Source organism: Astatotilapia calliptera, chromosome 17 (assembly GCF_964374335.1).
Source record: "Astatotilapia calliptera chromosome 17, fAstCal68.1, whole genome shotgun sequence".
Taxonomy (NCBI): Eukaryota; Metazoa; Chordata; class Actinopteri; order Cichliformes; family Cichlidae; genus Astatotilapia; species Astatotilapia calliptera.
In genome coordinates, this window is record NC_137438.1 from 26,338,680 (window position 1) to 26,363,405 (window position 24,726).

Consider the following 24,726-nt stretch of genomic DNA (forward strand, 5'->3'; position numbering starts at 1 on the left):
TACAGCTACAGTTAGGATGTGAAAATGTACAAGGCCTCTTTATCTTTAAAAAAAAAGTTATTTTATCTTAAAATAAAGCAATATGCAGATAAGTCGTTTCTTTGTATCTATAAAATGCTTTAAGGAGAAAATTATTTCTATCCATCATCCCTCTACCGCTTATCCGGGGCCAGGTTGCGGGGAGGGCAGACCTCCCTCTCCCCGGCCACCTCCTGCAGCTTGTCCGGGCGGGGGACCAAGGCATTCCCAGGCCAGCCGAGAGATTTAATCTCTCCAGCGTGTCCTGGGTCTGCCCCAGGGCCTCCTCCAGGTGTGACATGCCCGGAACACCTCACCCAGGGGGCATCCTTGTAAGATGTCCGAACCACCTCAACTGGCTCCTTTCGATGTGGAGGAGCAGCGGCTCTACTCTGAGCCCCTCACGGATGGCTGAACTTCTCACCCTATCTCTAAGGGAGAGGCCAGCCACCCTTCGGAGGAAGCTCATTTCTGCCGCTTTCATCCGCGATCTCGTTCTTTCAGTCACTACTGTAGGCACGTAGATCGACCAGTAAATTGAGAGCTTCTGCGGCCACAGCACCGTCTGTCAGTCTCACGTTCCCTTCTCCCGTCACTTGTGAACAAACCCCAAGATACTTAAACTCCTCCACTTGGGGCAGGGACTCATCCCTGACCTCCCTGAGAAAATTATCTGATTGATTTAAATAAGTATTTTATGTGTGTCTGTCTTTAAAACAGCGTGTGATTGGCTTTTTAGATGTTTTCATTAAGCATTAAGCAGTTGAACCTCATACCTAATACAGTTACCTGTTTCTTTTTTAGCTGACAGTTGGTGATGGGTTTCAGGCTCAGTTGTGCAGTTAAACCTAATATTAGAAGTCACTTCAGTCACTGGACATAAAGTTAATTGTCTCTTCACACGTTTGCACATTTGTGACTTCTGCCTGTAATTTAAGGATCTATTACCACTTGTTTCAGACTTCTTCTTGGTCTGACTATATATATATATGGGTTCACTGTTATGTTTAAGAATAAACTTAGCCTTAATCAGATGCCTCCCTTATGTAAAAAGTGTCTTGGATGATCTAGTTGTCTTATTGTGATGGATAAAAATAAAAGTATTAAAAGCTTTCACAGAGCTGCAGGGAATGTGCCTCTGAATACAGACCAGGTGGCAATTCAAAAAGAAGCTGAAATAATTAAGCCGGTATTGTAGTATTGAAACAGCTTCTTTGTCGTCCGTGGCCTTTCATACACTTTTCAGCTTAAATTTGAAGTTTAGAGAATTGATGCTGGGCTGCTACTTACAAAGAATGCAATCTGCAGTAGGTAAGTCTAAGCTTTTGCGACAACAACGGTCCATTTATTTCTTGTTAGATCTTTATATATTGTGTATTTCATTGAATTATTGAGCTGATTTTGTGTTCTCAAATGTGTTTTTCATACCTTCTGTCAGTTAGTGGACTTTGTGCCAGTGTTGATCAGTAGAAACGTACATTAATCAGCTGAGAGAAGTTTCTCCCAGTAGGTTCAGTGATCGAGCCTGAGCCTGAGCCCTCGAGTGGGCTGCATTCAAAGGTGACATGATAGATGAAGCCCTGTGCAGTGCACTATCCGGTAAGACAGAACTTTAATTTTTGGTCACTACAAAAGGCTCAGGGCACTGAAAATGATTCAGTTCACCTTGTTTGCTTTTCAAAAGGTGGAAAAATGAAAGAATGGGGGGGGGGGCAAGAAACAAGGTCCTGGTGAATCCCTGCAGTGTTTGAGGGCTGTGTGGTTCGCCAACTTCTTTGTAAGACCAAATTGGAAAAAGTAGAATAAAAAATACACTTGTGAGCGTGAAACCTGACTTCAAAAAGTTTTGGCGAGACTGCATGTGGTAAGGTAATGTAAGATAAAAGGATACTTTTGGAAGGACGAAAGCGAGAGAAAGAGGAAAGAGAAAGAGAGATTATGGAGCATAATAGTGGCAGAAAATATGGGAAGATGCCAGGATACCTCCTGCTGGTAGTAAGAGGCGCTCCACCTGTGACTGCAGGATGAATGTGGTGGCATGACTAGCAGTCGTAAACATTTTTCCCCTCGCTTCAGGGCTTCATAATAAGAGCTCCTACCTGAAAATTCTACACTGGCTTGACATTTCCTTCCACTGATAAGAAGCATTGGTTTTATATTGCATACACACACACACACACATTCGCCCAACTTGTCCCTAGGAGTGAGTGCTTCATTGCAGGCTGCTGACAAAGAGGTTATAGACTACACTCAGTGGAGCCAGACAAAAGAAAGCGAGCAAAGAGACAATCCTCCTAAGTTCAGCATTTATCATCATGCTGCACAGTAACAAAAACAGCACTGCAGTGTGGGCGCATTTGTGTAAAGCATGTAAGGCACTGAGGCCATAATACCACATGAACACATTAAACAAAGACTATGTAAGTAATGCTGAATTATAGCCAGTAATCACAAGTAGCAGCTAGCAAAGACATTAAAACAGTAAAGAAAAGTGTTTAAGTCTGCAAACTGACTTCCCCTGTTTCATAAGGTTTATTCGCTAAGAGAGGAGGTAAATAACTATCATTGGAAACGCATGAATCCGTTCCCTTGAATTGATTTGGGAGTAAAATGATTTTGCTGCAAGGAAGTCTTATCAGCAAGAAACATGAGTAATCAGGGAATCAGAGAGATATAAACATTTGTTATCAACAGTTAGTTTAGACAATCTACAACCCCAATTCCAAAAAAAAGTCGGGAAGTTGTGCAAAATCTAAAATAAAAACTGAACACATTGATTTGCAACTCTCAATATTTTATTCACAATAAAACACAGAAAACATGTCACATTTTTAAACTGAGAAAATGTAGAAGTTTAATAATAAATTTGGTTATTTTGAATGCCTCACTAGTTGGTTACTTGGCACTAAAAAGAAAAAGCTAAAGAAATCTTTTGCAGCTGATTACAATAATTGGCAACATGACTGGGTACAAAAGGAGGATCTTAGAGGCAGAGGTTCACCGATCAGCAAAAAGCTGTATCTACAAATTCAGAAAAATGTTCCTCAAGAGAAAATTGTGAAGAGTTTGAATATCTCATAATATACAGTACATAATTTCATCAAAAGACTCGAGATTCAAGACTCTAGAGAAATCTGTGTCCAAGGGCAAGACAGAAAATCAATGTTGGATGCCTGTTTTCATCTGTCCCTCAGTGGCACTGCATTATTCTGCATGATTTTATTGCTACATGGGCTCAGGACTACTTCCAGAAATCACTGTCTGTGAAGACAGTTAACCATGCCATCCACAAATGCAGGTTAAATCTCTGCCATGCAAAGAAGAAGCCATATGAGAGCATGATCCAAAAACGTCACCATCTTCTCTGAGCCAAAGCTCATTTAGAGGGGATGGAGGCAAAGTGGAAAACTGCTCCATGGTCAGACAAATCAAAATTTAAAATTCTTTCTGGAAAACATGGACAGCAATAAAGAGGAAAAGGACCATTTAGCTCGTTATCTGCGCTCAGTTAAAAAGCCTCCGCCCCGACGTCTAGCAGCTTGCACATCTAGAAAGGCACCATCAGTGCTGAGTGATACACTATAGTGCCAAAAGTATTCACTCAGCCGTCCAAATCATTGAATTCAGGTGAATCACTTCCACGGGTGTATAAAATCAAGCAGCTAGTCATGCAGACTGCTTCTACAAACGTTTGTGAAAGAATGGGTCGCTCTCTGGAGGTCAGTGAATTCCAACAAGTCATGAAATTTGCTTTTAGTGGTTTTTCTCAACAGCAGTAAACATCGGCATCAGATTCAAATAGTGCTAATTTTTTCTTAACCCTTTATTGCTAAGTGTTTCTCATTTTTTTTATGTTATTGTGAGGTTTTTTGAGACCTTTACGTCATTACTGGGATTTTTCTTTCCTGAAAAAAATAATTCATGTAAATTAATAAATTAATGTAGCAAATGTAGCAAAAATATACAAATGTATGTAAAATAATATTTCTTTTTTTTTGAAGTTTCTCAGAAGGTTCAATAAAAAAAATTGCATTTTCTGGCAATTATTTTGTAGTTCAGGCTTAAACTGTTTAAACATCTGATTTGTCACTTTCATAGTTTGGGTAAAATATTTCTTTAGGAGATATTTACTTTCTATTTATATTTTCTGTGCTTTGTAGCTATCTCGTTTCCAGTGACTCCATTATTTTACTACTTGTGTATTTTTACCCTCAGACTTTAGTGCTATGTTGCTGTGTTGCCAGATTTTAGTGTTTGAGAACCGTTGTCAGAAATGAGTCAAAAGAATAATAATAAGAGCCAAGTTTTAATAAAATCAAACTATCCTTAACAGAGAATCAATTTGTCTTCTTCTTGTTATTGAAGCCAGGGACTGTTTTTGTTTCTGTAAATATTCTGTGGACGTTTTAATAGAAAAGCTTTTCATTAGAAGAGTGCTGGGATGCATGACTGAGTCCTTTGATCTCCTGTGTGTGTGTGTGTGTGTGTGTGTGTGTGTGTGTGTGTGTGTGTGTGTGTGTGTGTGTGTGTGTGTAAAATAACTAAAGGGGTTATACCTCTGAACATGAGTGTAAAGTAAGATAATTTGTATGTACTTTGTATACAGGTGTGTAGAACTTAGCAAAGGTCTAGTTAAAAAAACAAAAACATTAACTCTATGAAATGTTGCTGTTCACAGAAGGAATTCCCATGGGCTGTCAACCTGCTCACAGCACTGCTGTATCACTCACAACCGTGTGCGCGTGCGCGTGCAGGAAAAAATAGTGCATCTTATGAAACTTTAATCATTTGTTTGGAGGAGATGGGGGCATGGGTACAGAGAGGCATATGGCACGTACACTCCTTAGCATTGGTGCAATAGTGCTGTCTGCTACAGAGGAGCAGTATGCACTCAATCGAGTCTGCTAACTAGGTCAAGGGGTGATATTTAACACACTGAACAGAGTGACCATAGATTGTATCATATCTTTGGTGAATCCCTGTTTATGTGTCTTTGTCACAAGCTGCAGTCGTGCCTACAACAAGCTGCAAAGTCCAGGAGAGCCTGAGGTGCTTTAGTTCTCCCTCTGGTTGCCTCCCTTTCTGATTAGGAAGCATTTTCTCTGCTGTTATCTCTGCTCTCATCCTGATTAACTTTGCATTGTCACTAATCAAAGCTGGTCTGAATCTAAGCCGAGCAGGACCGGAACACACTGTCCCCGAGCTCCACGCTAGATTCAGCTTAGATTCTATTTCAGTACGAGCCTCTAACAGTGAGTACCCAAGCTGGTATTCAATGATTACAATATTATGCTAAAATTCTGCAGTCTACATGTGGGAATATGTTTTAAATGCTAATTGCTCATATCCTGGAAAGCAAAGGGGGGAACTCCTTCTAGGCATTTTTTTAAGAGATGTGTTCTGCCAGTGAGCTGTGGGTATAGAAAAGAGGAGATGGGGCAAAACTTTCAAAGTCCTGTCCGGTATGACCGATAACTGTCAGAGCTGGAAGGAAGATCTCCTTTGATCACTGCAGCGTGTTCTGCAGCACATCTCACGTATAGAAAGAGGCCAAGGTGCACTCACTCTGTTCAAAAGTTATACACCACTTTGTGTAAAAAAGTAAAGCTCTCAGTCTGACCAGGTAGTCAATGCCAGCTGTTACAACTGCTTTTTTAGGCATTGCCAAAATCTTGTTTTGACATTTATGGATCATTTATCAATTCTAGAAGATTAATCACAAAGGGGATTTTCAGATTGTTCTTTCCTGCGAGGTTACATTTGTTGCTTTGAGTGATATTCCCAAACATGTATTGCATGGATTTCCTCTCGTTATAAAAAGTTATACACATTATACTTTTCATTTAGAAGTGTTAGATGAAGGTTTTCGTTTGTCAGCGCAACGAGGTCCTCCAAATCGTAGCGTTTCAATTTAATTTTGTTCGTTAACTCATAATGTTCTCATTTAATTAGGTTTTTCTGTGGTAAATCCATCCAATGTTGTTCTGTGGAGGGTTTGGTGGGCATGACTCACATCTGTTGTTTTGGCCTCTGTGGCAGTTTGAGAGTCCAGGTGATTTGGGTTTTGTTTTTTTTTAGAAATGGAGATACATTTTAGGTTCAGTTGAAATTAGCTTCCTGCAAATATCATCCCAGAATACATATCATTAAATATATTTGCATATATTTTATGTGCTGTTAACTCATAGTCTGTGTTTTATGTATAGACTGTATATACAATATGAACAACGCTACAGTGACTTACGCCACCTGGTTTGTGAACTTACATTTTGATGCTTTGACTTTATCTTAATGGTCTTGATGGAGCCATTTGCCACCCTGAGATGATGGAGTTCTTAATTATCAAGCAAGCTTGGCTATCCAGGTTCATCTGTAGACTGCGAAGTTTCATCACACAGACATACATATCTGCTAATTAGATTAAGTAACGGACTAATAAAATGCTGGAATCTCCTTCACTTAAACTGGGCTGTAAATTAACACATATTACCACAAAGCTCCAGTACACCATAATAATAACAGGAAGGGAAATACAGGAATATTATCTATGGAGACCAAAGGTATTTCATTATACCTGACTTAAACACGTTTCTGTCTTTTACACAGGCATACAGGCTCTGTTATAGGCACTGAGGCAGGTATTTCTTGGGCCCTTGCCTGCTTTCATACTGGACGGGCCACAGGCTAACACATAGGAAAAAAGCAACCATTCACACTCAAATTCACACCTACGGGCGGTTTAAAATCGTCCATTAGCTTAACCCCATGCATATCTTTGGACTCTGAGGGGAAGCGGAAGTACCACCAGAGTAGTAGAGCAAAGTCCTGCTGACCTGGGGGGAACATGCAAACTCCATACAGAGAGACTGCTGCGAGGCAACAGTGCTAACCACCGCACCACTGTGCTGCCCTATCATACAGCAGCAATCAATAATATCAATAGCATCATCCCCACGTTTGATTAGCACCATGGACAGCAACTGCAGTTAGAGGTTGGGGAATGGACACATTTAGTCAAGCTTACCAGGCTACATTAACAGAAAGACAACTGTAATGTCTGCAAGCATGGAAGAAAACAGAGAAGCCCATTAACAACAGGTCCTCAGACTGACGAGCTAATCTGTTTATAGAATTCATGATTCAACAATCATTTCTAATGGAGCAGCTTCTACATATATCACACATATATATTACAGTATGAACGCAGCAAGTATGCCTGCCATGTAATCCAGAGATGCTCGTTGGATATTTATGTCAACCGGGCCTCCCCTACCTTCTGAGCCCTTGGGAAAGTTACACCTTTATGGCACATTTATCCTCCCTGCATTGGTCGCTTCGCACGCTGATGATGACATCGTCAAGCAGCCACAATCATTTAAGCTCGCCGTTATGGCGCTTTTGTCCATTTGTAATCTTCTCCAGACTGCTGCAGAAATCTTCCTCCATGAGTTCCGTCTCATCTGGGAATACTTGTGCTTCCATATGCACGTGTCATATAAATGTCAGTCACAGGGTTTGAATCAATTGTTGTGCCAGCCTCAAGTGGCCACTCATGGAACTGCAGTTTTTTATTAGTTCTGTGCTGGCTGCATTGCTTACACCAAGAGTTTGCTCTTTAATTAATATGTCATTTAGATGCTTATCACAAGTGTTGTATTGTTTGATATGACATTTACAATATCTGTGATGTACTGTTTATTATTGGGAACTTAAGCCAGTCCCTAACTCGTGACATTTGGAGGTGAAATGAGAGTAAAACTTCACTAACATGTTGAGATGCAGGACATAAATATTTTACCGATTTAAATTCAGCCACTAGATCTAACAGCGTTTGGTGCAGTTTTACAACTTTTTTCTGAAAGAAGTTTGCATTTGATGCACGTCAATGTGACAAGTTGCAAAGGAAACATAGCTAGATTTTAATCTTGTGTCTTATTGCCATAAGTTATTTTTTTTTTATAAAAGATGAAATTTCCAAAATATAGATGAGAAATAATCCTTCCAGTTATCATGCTAATGTACCATCAAATCACTGACGATTACCAAACAGTAAAATGGCACTGTAAACTTAATCTGCCACGGACATTTTTTTCATGCAACATCAACATGCTGATGCAAGTTCACTGAATAAACAAGTCCTTCATTATCGCTTCTGTTCTTTTTGTTGTTGTTGTTGTTGTTTTTTTAACAGAGCTTCCGTACGGCTGGGAGAAAATCGATGACCCCATTTACGGCAGCTACTATGTCGAGTAAGTTCAGTACATCTTTAATACATAATGACTTGCTTTTGATTTTCAGCATCACCCGCTGGTGTCGCATTAATCATATTTATTAGGAGCAAACTGGCGATGTAGCCAGAAAAGAGTTACTCTTAATGTCTGCTTGCTGACGGCTCACTGTTTGTTTGCAAGTTTATGTGCTTATCTGTAGCCCTGATCGTGCATCTGAATGCTACAGAGGAACTGCTGCAGTGGCCTGTCCTCTGTATTGAACTGCACGTCCCCTCTCTGTTTCAGGGGTGCCTTTTTTTTCTTATTTTTTGTGGCTGGATGCTTTCCACTCTGGGGCACTGTGATGCTGCTCTATTTTTAGACTGGCAGGGGGAATTCATTTGGCTTGAGTTTGCTTTAAAAAACCTGCAGAGTGACACTTGAATACACTCTGCCTTATATACTGCGCATCCCTCTCGAGATGCTCTTTGTGTCTCCCTTTGTCATCATGTAAATATCATTAAAGAAGCTGCAAGACCTTGAAATTATATAACTATATAAAAATAAAGTTAAGCTGTTTTGTAATTAGGACTGTGATACTGGGGTGTTCATTAAAAGATAAGGAGAGGAGAGAACGTGTGTGTGTGTGTGTGTGTGTGTGTGTGTGTGTGTGTGTGTGTGTGTGTGTGTGTGTGTAGTCTTAAATATGGAGAGAAGTATCTAATGATGACTAATTATTTCACACTGGCAAATTACAGCATTTGTAGTCAGTGACTATCTCCCCCCTGTACATACTAAATTAAGATCAACGTAGGACATTAAAGGAAATCGCTGTTCCATGTGCAGGGTTACTCCCAGTCACTGATTCACATAATTCTGGTTACAAGACGAGTTGAATTACGGAAGAAATCAATCGTTTGTTCTTTTTTACTCAGCAGAACTGTTCTGCGGCTGTTACATAATCTGGGAACTGGCCATTCAATTAATCATCATAGTTATGGCTGCTGTAGTGCTACGTTTGTTAGATCTGATCTTTTCCAAGAAGGGGCTGAGATAGGTGTGCTGGTGTAGTGTGAGATCTAAAATCTCCTCTCTTTTTTTTTCTGGTGTTATCATCTCAGTCATATAAATAGAAGGACCCAGTTTGAGAACCCAGTCCTGGAAGCTAAAAGGAGACTCCAGCAGCAGCAGATGCAAAGCCAGGGCCTGTCCTCGCTGCCCCTTCCCACCATCTACAGAGGTAAGAACGGCCTTTGGCTTTATGGGAAATTATTAGTAGGGTATATATATCCATTTATTAATTACTTGTGTATTAAGAGATTAATATTGCACTATAATTAAGGAACATTTATAAAGATATCTGTGTTTATTATTGTGCTTCAGAAAGCCTCTCAAGAGCTTTAATGATAAAAGCAGATGCAGGAAAATTCTCTTAATACCTTCAATTACACATGCAAATACTGGGAAGGTGCTTTAATGAATGTGATTCATTCTAATTGTCAAACTAATGATAAACAACATGAAATAAAATAAATTCAGTATTTGAGCCCTAATTCTTCTAGGTCCACTTGCGTGTTAATTTTTGGAGTCCTTTGCAGGTGTTGTTCAAAGCATCTTTAACAACAAAGTTTTGGGGTTGAGTTTTTAAGTTGATTCTGTTAATGCAATCCCAGACTAAGTCCACCATGTTCAGATCAGAGCTCTGTGAAAGCCAGATCCCCTCTTAGAGCACCCCTTGGAGACTGGAGCAGACTTTTCAGGCAATATATAAAGCTAATATATAAACAGTAATTTATCTAATCAGAACAATCTTTGTGTAAATGTAAATATAACTGACAATGACAGGCTTAAAACACCTGTCAGTAAGTGAAAATTCATGTGTGCTGGACACAAAATACATAAAACCCAGGATCTGAAAAGGGGCGACTCCTTCTGGTTGCATAACCAGTCTAATTTTAAAAAGTCTATAAGGAATTGACCATACTTTTAATTTAATTTATGAACTCGGTAAAGAATTTTTTTGATGAGTTTATAGTCTCGATGGATATATTTAAGTCTTGTTAAAAACAATGTGGAGTTTAATTTGTGAATTATCCTCCCAAATAGATAAATACAGATAATAATAAAGCAGATTATGTTTTAGTATACACTGACCTTAAGACTGATCTTATGTATCACATCCTGTATCAGAAAACAAAGATGTTAATTTCCCAGATATGAATTTCTAGGCTTGAAAATGAAGCAGGGTGGCAACGTAACAAGGTGTTAAGCCCCTCATCCTTGAATATTATGTCCAACAGTGCTGCAATCACTAACACTTTCAAACAACATAAAATTATTTGAATAGATGTAGCAAACTATTTACGCACTGATGCAATTTTATATAGCCATGGCCTTAGAGATACACACAAGGTCATATAATCAGGAAAGCTGCATGTACGAGTAAAAAGCTGTTTGAAAGAAAAAGTAAGAAAAAACATGCATGTTACCAAAAAATAATGTTAATTTTTTTTCCCCAAAGGCTTTACTCATAAAGATTATTTTTATAGTGATTGACGGTAGGATATATCAGTCAGTTCACACCTATGCCTCATTAAAACAGTGGGTGGAATGCATTTTGGTCAGACTAATAATACTTATTGCCATATAAACAGACGTCTTCCAAAGAGAACATGTGGGTTTCAGGGTGATTCACTGTTTTGTTTAATGACTGGTTACCTGATTCTGCTCTCTATCAGTTTGTTACAGTAGGATGTGTACTGCTAGAAAAAACTGTCTGGATCCGAGAAGTGGAGGTTTGTTTCTGTAGTGATGTTGTTAGTCGCGACTCTGAGTGAAGAGCCTGTTTCTTTTGTTCAGTCCAGTGAGGCTCTTTTTCCTCCTCTCTACCCACTTCTGCCTCCTCCTTCCTTCTACTCCTTCTTTTCCCTTCAAACTTTGACACCAGTGGAGGATGCCAGCCCCTGTGCCACCCTCCCCAGATCCCCCCACGTCCAGGTCGGCCCGGTGCCCGAGCGCTGCCATAGCCTCAGCGACCTCTCCCGCTCGCCAGCTCTGGGCTGCAGGACTGCTTCGTATACCAAATCCTCCTCTGCCGATGTCTCCCCGCTCCGGCGTGTTCTGACTCGGCGGATGAATATGTGCCCCAATCACAGGCAGAAACAGCGGCCTCTTCACACATCCGCCTGCGCTGTAGTGCTAGAGCAGCCAGTCTGTAGCCCCTACTCCCTGTGGCACTTTGTCAGTAAGTAGGCCAAGAAAGATGCACAGGAGGCTGACTCTTCGCTTGTTTGACGCACTGTAAGCATGGTAACTGGCAGGCAAGCTTGTTCCCTTGAGGTAGTTTTTGTGCAGTGACCATGCCCTGTCACCTGCCCTATCACCTGGGAAGAGCAGGTACAGAGGGGCATCGCTTAGTCTGGACCAGTGACTGCTTACAAAGGATGCAAAGTTGCACGCTAGCCATGTCTCTTTTCCGAGTCAAAAAGATGAGGGACTTGGTTAAGTGTGACTAAGCTTGTTGGCAGAGATCCTCTCATTCCGACTCCAGGCGCTCCTCCATCAGAAAATTTCCCAGCTCTTCCTCCTTCAGAAATCTCCCAGTTCTTCCCTAACCTCCCTGAGCATCTTCTCCTGGAACTGATCCCTGATTGGCAGCATGGCATTTGCTGAATTTTGCTGCTTTCTTTGCAAATTTGGGATGGAACTGAAGAAACTGCACCACTGTGGCTGTCTGCACCTCTTCTGCCCACTGTGTCCCAGCATGGGAGGCGAGGACAGAGTGTCAGTTTAGTGTATTTTAGGTGTGCCAAGAGGGACTTGGATTGCATTGGTGCCCTGCACGGGAGGCAAAACGTTTGACCCACACCTGCATCTTTCAATACCGCATTTGTCCGAGTGTGCTGTTTTGCTACTGTGGTCATACCCTTCCAGTTTTCCTGTGGCTACACCCGTATCTTATTGAATAAGCTTTGCCCTTGCCCCCCACCCTGTGAGCGCAGCCCCTGCACCAGCTTTTAGGGCCTTTTAGTGATTGCAATAAAACTTATAGGGAAAGACATTTTATTTAATTTTCTTGTTTTTATCCTTTTGTAGAGAAGCCGCTGTTCACGCGGGACCCCACCCAGCTGAAAGGCAGTTTCTTGTCCACATCACTCCAAAAGAGCAACATGGGTTTTGGCTTCACTATCATTGGAGGGGATGAGCCCGATGAATTCCTCCAGGTCAAAAGCGTTATCCCCGATGGGCCCGCCGCAGCAGATGCAAAGATGGCTACAGGTAAGCTTCAGGCGTGACTGACACACAAACTGAGAGAGAGGCTATTTTCACTGAATCACTTTTCTTTACCTGTAGCTAACCAGGAGCTCTCTTGAGGCAGTGTTAAGTACGTAATCTATAGCCGTATTCACACACAGACACCAAACAATGATCTCTGCTCAATAAACTAGAAGCTGAAGGTCACGTAGATAAGTTATCCTTGCAAATTTAAAATAATGGCATTTCTCATGGCTGGCATGCATTTGCACACGATCGCGCTCACAGATTGTTGCAGAGAAGAGCAATTATATGTGGCCTTTCTGCTTGCAGTATCTATTCTATATATCAGCATGCAGTGAAAGAAATGAGGTCAGCCTTTCTTTCAGAGTGCAGCCTAAACAAAGTCAAATAAAAGCTCATTAAAGCAGCACACAGTATAGTATCTATTTCACAGCAGTACTTACCTGAGCTCCCCTTGAGTTTTTTTGTTGTATAGAACTTTGTGCTTGTAATGATATTTCAAAGGGAACGCAGCTAATTGCATGCCAGCTTCAAAAACCTGACATTATGAATGATACAGAATTATACTGCCAGTAAAAGGAGCTCTACCCCAGTCGGCTGCAGTTTTTGCTTCTTGCATGTCAGTGCCGTCCTTTCATATTCTTCCACTTATTTGATTCAGGGTCACAAGACACGCTGAAGCCCATCCCAGCTGTCACAGGGCGAGAGGCAGGGTATGCCACAGATAGGTCACCAGGCTAATGCAGGGCTAGCAGAGAGGGACATACAACCATTCACACCTGATGCTTTATATCCATTTACACTGTTTTGGTTTGAGTTTTATAGATAGAGATATGTACAGTGGGGCAAAAAAGTATTTAGTCAGCCACCGATTGTGCAAGTTCCCCCACCTAAAATGATGACAGAGGTCAGTAATTTGCACCAGAGGTACACTTCAACTGTGAGAGACAGAATGTGAAAAAAAAAATCCATGAATCCACATGGTAGGATTTGTAAAGAATTTATTCGTAAATCAGGGTGGAAAATAAGTATTTGGTCAATAATAAAAATACAACTCGATACTTTGTAACATAACCTTTGTTGGCAATAACAGAGGTCAAACGTTTACTATAGGTCTTTACCAGGTTTGCACACACAGTAGCTGGTATTTTGGCCCATTCCTCCATGCAGATCTTCTCGAGAGCAGTGATGTTTTGGGGCTGTCGCCGAGCAACACGGACTTTCAACTCCCGCCACAGATTTTCTATGGGGTTGAGGTCTGGAGACTGGCTAGGCCACTCCAGGACTTTCAAATGCTTCTTACGGAGCCACTCCTTTGTTGCCCGGGCGGTGTGTTTTGGATCATTGTCATGTTGGAAGACCCAGCCTCGTTTCATCTTCAAAGTTCTCACTGATGGAAGGAGGTTTTGGCTCAAAATCTCACGATACATGGCCCCATTCATTCTGTCCTTAACACGGATCAGTCGTCCTGTCCCCTTGGCAGAAAAACAGCCCCATAGCATGATGTTTCCACCCCCATGCTTCACAGTAGGTATGGTGTTCTTGGGATGCAACTCAGTATTCTTCTTCCTCCAAACACGACCAGTTGAGTTTATACCAAAAAGTTCTACTTTGGTTTCATCTGACCACATGACATTCTCCCAATCCTCTGCTGTATCATCCATGTGCTCTCTGGCAAACTTCAGACGGGCCTGGACATGCACTGGCTTCAGCAGCGGAACACGTCTGGCACTGCGGGATTTGATTCCCTGCCGTTGTAGTGTGTTACTGATGGTGACCTTTGTTACTTTGGTCCCAGCTCTCTGCAGGTCATTCACCAGGTCCCCCCGTGTGGTTCTGGGATCTTTGCTCACCGTTCTCATGATCATTTTGACCCCACGGGATGAGATCTTGCGTGGAGCCCCAGATCGAGGGAGATTATCAGTGGTCTTGTATGTCTTCCATTTTCTGATGATTGCTCCCACAGTTGATTTTTTCACACCAAGCTGCTTGCCTATTGTAGATTCACTCTTCCCAGTCTGGTGCAGGTCTACAATACTTTTCCTGGTGTCCTTCGAAAGCTCTTTGGTCTTGGCCATGGCGGAGTTTGGAGTCTGACTGTTTGAGGCTGTGGACAGGTGTCTTTTATACAGATGATGAGTTCAAACAGGTGCCATTCATACAGGTAACAAGTGGGGGACAGAAAAGCTTCTTACAGAAGACGTTACAGGTCTGTGAGAGCCAGAGATTTTCCTTGTTTGAGGTGACCAAATACTTATTTTCCACCCTGATTTACGAATAAATTCTTTACAAATCCTACCATGTGAATTCATGGATTTTTTTTTTCACATTCTGTCTCTCACAGTTGAAGTGTACCTCTGGTGCAAATTACTGACCTCTGTCATCATTTTAAGTGGGGGAACTTGCACAATCGGTGGCTGACTAAATACTTTTTTGCCCCACTGTATGCATGTCATTAAATATAATATTATGACCCGGTTACTCGGGCAGCGCAGTGGTTAGCATTGCTCCCCCTGAGTTAGACTTCACCATCTGGCTGAGGCTTTCTGTGTGGAGTTTGCATGTTCTGCCCATGTTTGCGTGAGTTCTCTCCAGGTACTCTGGCTTCCTCCCAAAGAGATGCAGTTAGTGGGGTTTGGCTAATTTGTGATTATAAATTTCCCTTAGCTGTGAATGTGAGTGCAAATGGTTACTGTCTGGTGGACACCACTACTCGCCCTGTGGTAGCTGGGATAGGCTAGAGCCCCACTCACAAGGACCCTGATAAGGACAAGTGGAAGAGAAGGGATGGACCCAGTTACTCAACAAAAAAAACAAAAAAAAAACACAAACGTGCGTACCTTTTAAGAAAGGGCAGTTTTACTTCTAGAACTAATCAAATGCAAAAATAAAACAACCTGCTCCTCCCGTTCAGCACATGAAAATCCACATCCTCAAAAAAGTGTTCACCTGAAGACAGAGGACAAGTGGAGCAATGGCAGTGTTCAAGTTCACACAAGCCCTCTCCTTTAAGTTACAAAATAAATAAATAGAAAACTGCATGGTTCACAACAAACCGCTAATCCAGTTGACTTTCCATTAGATCCACATCCCCTACAGACTTCCAAATAGGGTCCCCAAATCTTTTCAGACATCCTTTGTTTGTCCTTCAGTGTTTATGTTATTCATTCAAGTCTAAAGCTATTGTATTTTAAAAAGAAACTGAGGTTTAATAATTGTGTTGTAATTCTGTTTTCTGGATCCAAGCCAAGTGTTTGGGGGGGGGGGGGGGTTTGTTGTATTTTGTATTATTTACTTTTTTCCAGAATAACTTGGGTACTTTTACTCGAAACCATCCAAGTACGTCTTCCTCCACTTCTTCACGCAGAAATATGTGGAGCTTCCTCTTCAAGAGTAAATGGCACTGGGTCCACACTCAAACACACTTAAAAGTATTATCCATTTGCATATATTCTTGGCTGGTGCAGCTTGCCAGGCTTGCATTGTCTTAGCTCTCTGTGTGGACATATGCACATGCCCGTGCACCAACTGCAGTTTTGTTCTTTCATTAATCATGAAAGGGACTTTATAAGCCCCACAACGTTGGGCTGTGGCCACAGGGGGGGTCGCACTGCAGCACACTTACACACACGCACACACACACACACAGGCAAACCATCTGTACTGAAAGGTCAAGGGACTAGAAGTAGCCAGCTTGTCATGCTCTCAGTATGCAGTGATGTGTCTGTCTCTATACTCTGCAGCAAATGCAGAGCTTATAGTGGTGATTTATCACACATAAAGCAAGCTGGTCAAGGTGTTTCCTCTGTAGTAATGCTCCTCTCCAAAACACCAATGTTTTAACAGATTTCTGCAGAACACTAGCTCATAATTGTTCTGTTTTCTTTCTTTTTTTTTTTTTTTTTTTTTTTTTACAAATGTGTTGGTGCAGCAGCCCAGAATAGATCCCTTAGTGACTAATAAAGCTTGTCCTGATAGTTCTACATATAAAGCATTTGGGTTTTGTGTCTTCTCGTCCAATCCTCCTGCTTTGTTTTACAATTCCCATTTCTTTTTTATGTATTCTTTCCCCCAAAATAACTAAAATATCCTTCCCACTTCTCTACTACTGTATCACACATCTTTTCCTCACCACTTCCTCTCGTCAGCTCATATCCTTCTGTACTCCCCCACCCGTTCCCCCAACTTTGCCTCCACAGACTTTGTGTCCTACTTCTTCAGGAACAGTGCTAGCTTGCTAACTCAGAGCTTACACGGAGGAAGCCCAGGCCGGCAGAGGTGTGAAATTCCCAATTTCAGATAACTGATTCCTGCCGGTTTTTCCCTATGACACCTCCTGGCTATCTCTATCTACTGTGTGATTGTGCAGCTACAAAAACATATGTATGATAGTTACATATATTATATTTATATATCTATATATATTACTTATAAGACCAAATGTACTCTAGATCATTTTTTCCATTAAATTGCTTGATGTGTAGAGAAAATAATTCTTTTTAGCAATAATTGTTTTTTAATGTAAAAAAAAAAGCTAAGAGGCTTGGTTTGAATGTAGGAGGCAGAAAGTGTTTAACGTGAAATGAAATGGGTCTGTAGGTGGAGGACAGTCAACCCTTGTTTTACAGTGTGTGGCCTATTTGGATAAGGCTGCCATATTTGCTTAGATGTTTTTTTATTTAAGAAAAAAAAGGTTTATGAAAAACACGAGTCAAAGACGGCAATGAAAAAAAAATCTTAACTACTAAAGCAAGTTTCAAAAGGTTTAGCAACCTGTTGGCCAAAATCCTGCCCATACAGTGATAGATCATTAGATACACCTTGCTAGTACCAGGTTGGACCACCCTTTTTGCCTTCAGAGCTGCATTAGTTCTTTGTGGCATTCATCAAGAGATTTTGGATCGTGTTGACAGGATAGTGTCATACAATTGCTGCAGATTTTTCAGCTGCACATCGAGATGAGAATATCCTGTTCCACCACTTCCCAAAGGTGCTCTATTGGATTGAGACTGTGGAGGAAATTGGGAAATTGGGCTCATCAACCTGAAACCTTTTTGTTCATTTGTATAATTTTGGTGAGTCCTTAGGAATAATAGCCTCGCTTCCCTGTTTTCAGTTGATAGGAGAGGCACCTGATGTGGTCTTCTGCTGATGTATCCCATCTGCCTGTTTATGACCTGTTATATGTTCAGGGATGCTCTTTTGCTTACCTTGGTTGTAACAAGTGGATCCCAGCTGATCAGCAATTTCTAAGCTTGTTTGAATTTCAGTGGGTCATCTTGACCATGTTTGCATGACTAAATGCCCTGTTCTTGAGTTGTTGCATTGTGATTGGTTGATTAGATATGTGAATTAATGAGCAGTTAACCATTTGTACCTTTATTATCATTAAAGGCATTCAGTCAAAATGGCCATAGTGCGCTTAGAATCACGTGTCACCTTACACAGTACAAAAATTATAACTTTAAGCTTACAGTTAGGCTTTTCTCATGTCAAGAAATAATATTTCTCTCTTGCAGTTTCATCCTGATTTTGTGTTATATCTGTTTACAATTAATTTCAATGCACGAAAAGTAAGAAAAAAGGGAAAGTACACTACCTCCATAAGATGTTTGATTTCTTTTTATTTGTTTCATCTTTTTTTTGTTTGTTTTTAACATTTAGCCTGACGCACACAGACACTCAGACGACCACAGTCGGTACCACGGCCCACCCTGCTGAGAGTCTTAACTGCTCTGTTATCGTGGCCTCATCTTCTCAGCAGGGCCACAGAGAACTCTCGTTATGTTGACAGACTCTTGAGCACACCATTAGATGGAGATGAATATGTCATAACGAATGTGCAAGGATGGGACAATGAAGATGAAGCAGGTGGGAGCGTGGGCCTTGGTCCCACTGAGCGTGGTGTGTACAGATAAGGTCAATGTGATGTGGACTGTTTAAGGGACCTGCAGGAGCTTTTGTAATGGACCGAGAGAACGAGGGCAGTTTTAATTAGTGTGGGCTGCTGTCTGAGCTCTCATTCTTGATGATTCAATTTTTTCCACTCTCGTGCTCGTGGCCATGTTTGTTTATTTGTCCTTGTTTCACCGAAATGGCAAAAATACATCATTTTCTTTGGATCCCCGTGAATAATTTGTTTTATCTGCTGATATTTTGACACTTTTCCCATGGATTTAATTTGTTCTGCTCATGGTGATGGAAAATTGCTCTTTTAGTAAAATGACAGTAGGCTCTTGATGTGTTTAATTAAATAGCAAAAAAGAACAAAAATGAGTTTTGCGCCCTAAAAATGTTAAGTAAATAAATGTTCTTGTCTTTCATTTTTACTGAATGGACATTCCTCTTCTGGGATATAGCTATTCAGTAATAACATTTACCGAATAATAATTCAAATTAAATATACGGAGGTTAAGTTGTGACAGAATATTTGGTTTCAAAGGTTCATTGGTTTCAGACGGATTTACACAGTGCAACTGCTTCTCATTTCACATTTCCTTTTGCAAAGTTGTACTTATTTCAATACAGTAGCTAGCTGTTTTTGTTTTTGTTAGCTTATTTTAAAACTGAAGCTTTGCATCTTGGCTTTTTTTGTCTCATAAACAGTACATAAACATAATTTATATCTTTATACCAACAATATACCAGTTTTCTGTTTGTCTGTGTGTGTGCAAAACATGGCACATATCTTAAGCCGCTAAAGGCTCTTATCTATATCAGATATTATAATGTAATCATGTTACCTGGCAACCACCAAGCAATGAGCTAAAATGACAATTTTTTAAAAATTATTCATTTATGTACCGACAACACCTTATGGATGCAAACTGAGGTTTTAATTTCTCAACAGTAACATTTGATTTATATTCACAAAAGCTTATTTGTACAGAATGTATGGTAACATTATCATGTTGCCTAGCAACCACCTAGCTATGAGCTAAAATGACCTTTTTTTTCTTTTCTTTTTTTCTTTTTTTACTTATGCACGTGCAACACTTTATCACCTTATAAAAACACAAACAGGCCAATCAAGGTGTAGCATGGGCTTTTGCTTCAGTAGTAGAAAAAATACATGCGGTACTTTTGGTTTTTCCGTTATTTCCCAAGGGGTCACCACAGTGGGTGGATATACATATTTGATTTGGCATAGATTTTACCCCACATGCCCTTCTGATACATCCCTCCTAATTATCCGGGCCTGGGATGGGCAGTAGGAGTACACAGGCTGTGTCTGTTTCCCCACTCAGTGTCAAACTATGCTAACCGCTACTCCGTGAAGCCACAAGTAGTTGATGAGTAGATCAAATAAAGCAGGTAAAAATTATTTGTAGAGCTATTTTTGCTTTGTTATCATGCCAGCCGTATCGACCTATGATTAGTGCTCACCTGTGCTTTGCGTAACTGTTTTTCTGAGTATATGAGAGTGTGCACTCTCCGTTTTTGAGAATCATTGAGTGTTTTTCATCATTTTAAAGTATAATGAGCCAAAATGGTTTGGGGACACAGATTCAGAGTAACAGGGGAACTATTGGAGGAGTTGATGAGTCGCTCTTATGCAATTTGTAATAAACAAAATTAATGTCACTTCTATATGGAGATAGGGAAGGCGGTAGAATTTGGCACACATGTGTGAAGTTGAAATCCATCTTTTAGGAATAAAGATTCCTGGTAAAACATGTGATTATATCACAGTTCCTACCCGCCTGTGTCTGTTGATGGTTTATCTGCGTTTCATCTCTGGTTATAAAGAATGAGATACATGTGCGGTTTGAGGGCGCCATGAGGTCACAGCACCATCATTTGTTTTCTGCCAGTGTGCTCAACTATTGATTCTGACACTGATGCTCAAGGCAAATGTCGGCTACGTTTACCCAGATTAATTAAAAAGTCCCTCACGTCACATTGCCCAGAGGTGTGAGCTGGCTCTGTCAATACCAGCAGAGCGTTTAAACTCGAAAAGCTTTTGAGACACAGTTTACAAAGATAGACAGCGTTTCGGTGATATTTTAACTTCCACGTGTGCTGTCACTCAGAGGGGTTAGCTGCTCGGTTGCAGTTCCACAGCCAATCCAGAAAATCAATAAAAAAATTGCCTTGTTTTTGTAAAAATAAATAAATAAAAGTGTAATTGAACCATCTATTAGTGCTGTTCACGTTTTATGAGAATTGGGCAGGGTGGTTAGCAAGGTGAGAGCCAATCACTAAAGCACATGCTTTGCTTATTAATCACAAAAGATCGCTGTTTTTTAACGCCTTCTCTTTACAATGCACACTGACAGTGTCACCCTGCCCTCTCTCCAAAGAGCGTGACAATTATGCCTGCAATTAGAATGTAATTGTTTTCATTATCAACCCAGGTAATGCTGTTTGTCAGATTTTAATGTGGATTGTGCTTCTTAGTCCCACTTGCCCAGAGTTTTGAAAAAGCTGCATGGTTCCTCCACAGTGGAGCAGAAAACACTATATTTAGTAATCTGGTTGAGAAAAAGATAAGCCTGGATGTTAAGAGCTTTTGTGTGGGAACATTTAATTGTTGGCTTGGTTTTTATCTACAGTGCAGTACACTGCAGCAAGCAAATAAAACCACTTGGGACCATAAAAGACAAACATTTTAGCCACTTGTCATATGCACTATTTTATACTTAAAAGGCAGCTGAGACATTATCGGTGGTAATGTTTATCTGTAGAAATGGTTTATAGCTGCAAGCCATCTGAGGAGAGACAGCGCAGATGTAGCGTACAGCTGAGAATGTGAATAGCTGTAGAGAGATGAAGTCTTGATATTAAATCCAGGCCAGCTGCTCTTCCGCATATTTGATATTCTACATAATGATTTCTGGAGTGACACCGTGGTGGGGTCTGTGTAGAGTGTGCCTGCTTGATTCTAAACTTCCTCTCACAGTAAAGGATATCAGGTAATGCTAAACTGGCTCTAGGAGTAAATTGTCTGGTTACCTGTCCATCCAGGGTGTAGCCTTCCTTTCTCTTTTTTACAGCTGGGATAGGCTCAAGCCCTTCCGTGATGATTGCTTTTCCCATATGTATATTATTATCCCACAATATTTCACTATTATAGCTGTCATTTTTCCTGCTTATAGTGATTTTCTCCACTATGGTAAGCTGTTTCTGTTCTCTTAAATCACCACTGCCTTTGTAGAAGTGTGACAGATTGTTAGCATTGTTAGGACAGTCTATAGTCCCTGTACATTGGCTACAATCAGCTGAATTCAGTACCAGCCAGGGTCCATCAGCTGATGGGTCTGCTGATACTCTTCTGCACATGATATTGATAAATCTATTTTAAACTGCTTATGCTGCCATTGAATGAGAGGAAGCAGTGATTGGAGACTGTGGCGTGATGAAAGTTATTATGATCGTATGCAATGAACTTGCAGTCTTGTTGCCTTTGGTTGCTTTAAAGATGGGCACCAGTTCTACAACCACTCACACTCAGCTGACATCCTCAGGGCAACTTTGGTGCATGGAGGTGGTGATAAAAATGAAAATAAGATACGAGTCTCTCTGTTATCAGTTTGTGATTGAATGGGTTCAAATTGGCAATTACATGCAATTTGTTTGCAATAATGCAGTGAGTAACTGTGATAGATGGGCAAATATCACAAATCTGTTGCCATCTACATCTACAGAGGTTAACCAGAAAATGACATTAACTGATTGCATTCAAAGTCCGCACAAAGCCTGATTTGAAACAAAAGTTACTTCGCCAAGGGTAGTTGTTGCAGGACTGCGAATTACCTGCGAAATGACACAGGCGCTTAGCAACAATGCTTTTACAGAAATATTACCAGAATGCAAACAGTTGGCAGCCAGTCGAGTGCCCTCTACCAAAGAGACACAGATGAACTGGGCTCATTGATGTAGTCTACACTCGGATTGATCTGCATTTATAAATTAGACACTTGTTATTTGCAAACTTTTGCCAGTCTTTCTGAGAGTGGTTGCTGTCAGCCTGAGTTGGAGTGCAATTGTATGGAAATAGGTTGCCTTCAATTGCCATCACATTGCAACTGAAGGCAGTTGCTCAGCTGTTTGCCACAACTGCTTGCCAAATGTGAAAAAAATCCAGTGCAATCAGCAGGCAGCCACCAATTTATCCTATTTGAAAAGAGATTGCATCCTTTCTTTACTCTGGTGTGACTGAGCCATTAGCCCATATACAGTTGCTGGTACCCCTGCAAACTACCTCCACCCCAACACCTGCTTTTTCCTGCTGTTTCTGTTATGTCATAATCAGTACATCACGTTTGATGTCACTGACGCCTGTTCTGTGCTGGGGGTCTTTTATTGCTCTGCAGTGAGACAACTAGGACCCAGAACACTGCTGTCAAATTTCTGCAGACTGAATAAGTCTTCTTTTAAATGAAGTGGTTTTAACTGAAATTCCATTGACCAAGGTTATGATGAAGAGCTGTATTTTTAAATTTGAATTTTAATATTTAATATTTTTTCTTTGTGATTTCTTTTTCTTTCTTTTTTTTTTAAGAAAAGCACTTAATACTTTGAAGCCACTCTTTAACTTTGCCCAATTAGATTTATGGCAATTTTGTTCAGTTCAGGGTCATTTTGTTTTAATTGTAATTTGATGTGCCATTAAAGTACAATATAAAATTTAAAAGAGCCTGAACGTGGCTTCTGTTTATTACAATTCTTGAGATTAATCGCCTTTAGCCACCCACATCTGTGCCCATTATTTCTAATGTTCCAGCTCCATTATGCCTAACCACTATATTTTTGTCCATGCTTTTTCTCTGCAGGTGATGTTATTGTCTACATCAACGATGTGTGCGTCCTGGGTACCACCCATGCTGATGTGGTGAAACTCTTCCAGTCTGTACCTATTGGCCAAAGCGTGACTCTCGTATTATGTCGCGGTTATCCTTTGCCGTATGAGCCAGAGGAAGCTGCCAACACCAACAACAACACCACCACCATCATCTCCCCACTGGGCATCATGGAGCAGCGGCCCATTATGGTGAACGGCAGGACGGGCTACGATAACTACCTAGATTATCTCACCCGCACGGCACGCTTTGTTACAGACCCCAGTCAGGACCCGGTCAGCGCCCAGCAGCAGCTGCTCACTGGTCACCCAGCGGACACCCACTTAGATGGCTCGCTTCCTCCCACCACGGGTACTACGCCACCAGACAGCGTCTCTATGGCATCATCGGGCGCGACCCAGGGAGAGCTACTAACCCTGACCATGGTGAAGGGCGTGGATGGGTTTGGCTTCACGATTGCAGACAGCGCCACAGGTCAGCGTGTTAAACAAGTCCTGGAGCCTCAGGGCTGCCCGGGCCTGTGCGAGGGCGACTTAATTGTGGAGATTAACAAGCAGCCCGTGCAGGGATTCGGTCACACACAGGTGGTGGAGCTGCTCAAGGAGTGCCCTGTGGGAGCTGAGACCTGCCTCTTGGTTCAGAGAGGTGGAACAGGTGAGAAGGTGTTAAAGGTAGTGTTGCTGGCTTTGGAGAAGAGCTTGAATCTCTGTCCTTCTTCCTGTCTGCTTGTTCATTTCTGTCGTCTTTTGCTGGTGTGTTTGCATGTGCGGTTTAGTCCAGTGACAGCAGAAATCTGTGCTACAGTCCCTCAGTGCACAGCAATGACTTACTGATCTTCAGCTGCTCTCAGATGTCCTGCTAAGTCCGCTTTACTGTTCGCTGTTCCTTGCTCCTCATTGACAGCAGATTCCACTCCAGCTATACTAGGGGTCCCCTAGTATAGTCTGATTGCGTCTGAAAGCGTAAGCTTTTTCTGTGTTATTTTCAAGCCCACTTTCTGATTTTCTTTTTCTTTTCTTTTTTTCATTTTCACATGTATAGTGAATTTTACCTTTTCTACAAGATCCAAATAAAAGCCCGCAAATCAAAGCATGTCAAAACTGGCACAGTTTTTCCTTGAAACACTGGTAAATGGCTCTGAAGTGCTTTCAACTCTGTGTTTTTCAGAATGGGAGGCCCTCTCACACTCTCTGACAATCATAATTATGCACTGCACTTTGTCATGAGTCACACACAGGGCTGTTATTTGCCGAATCTACGTGTAGCTGAGTGTGTGTGCGGACTGATGGAGGACATTGAGTGTTAAGTGTGTACAAACGTCCGTATTCTTCTAGAAGGCCAGAAACCTTTATATTGCTGTCTTTTAATGGCAATGTCTATGAGAGAGTTGCTGTCTTGTCTTTGGGAAATATACATAT

General features: G+C 41.1%; 1 protein-coding gene across 10 annotated transcripts in view; it reads left to right on the top strand.

Moving 5' to 3' along the window:
* The window catches only part of magi2a (membrane associated guanylate kinase, WW and PDZ domain containing 2a), a 256,526-nt gene that overhangs the window by 193,080 nt on the left and 38,720 nt on the right, over window positions 1-24,726 (top strand). For all 10 annotated transcript variants that reach the window (XM_080292089.1, XM_026146239.2, XM_026146241.2 and 7 more), the window contains 4 exons: window positions 8,210-8,267; window positions 9,350-9,468; window positions 12,324-12,506; window positions 23,282-23,962. In XM_080292089.1, coding sequence (XP_080148215.1) covers window positions 8,210-8,267; window positions 9,350-9,468; window positions 12,324-12,506; window positions 23,282-23,962 — 1,041 coding nt within the window. The remainder of the gene's footprint in view (window positions 1-8,209; window positions 8,268-9,349; window positions 9,469-12,323; window positions 12,507-23,281; window positions 23,963-24,726) is intronic.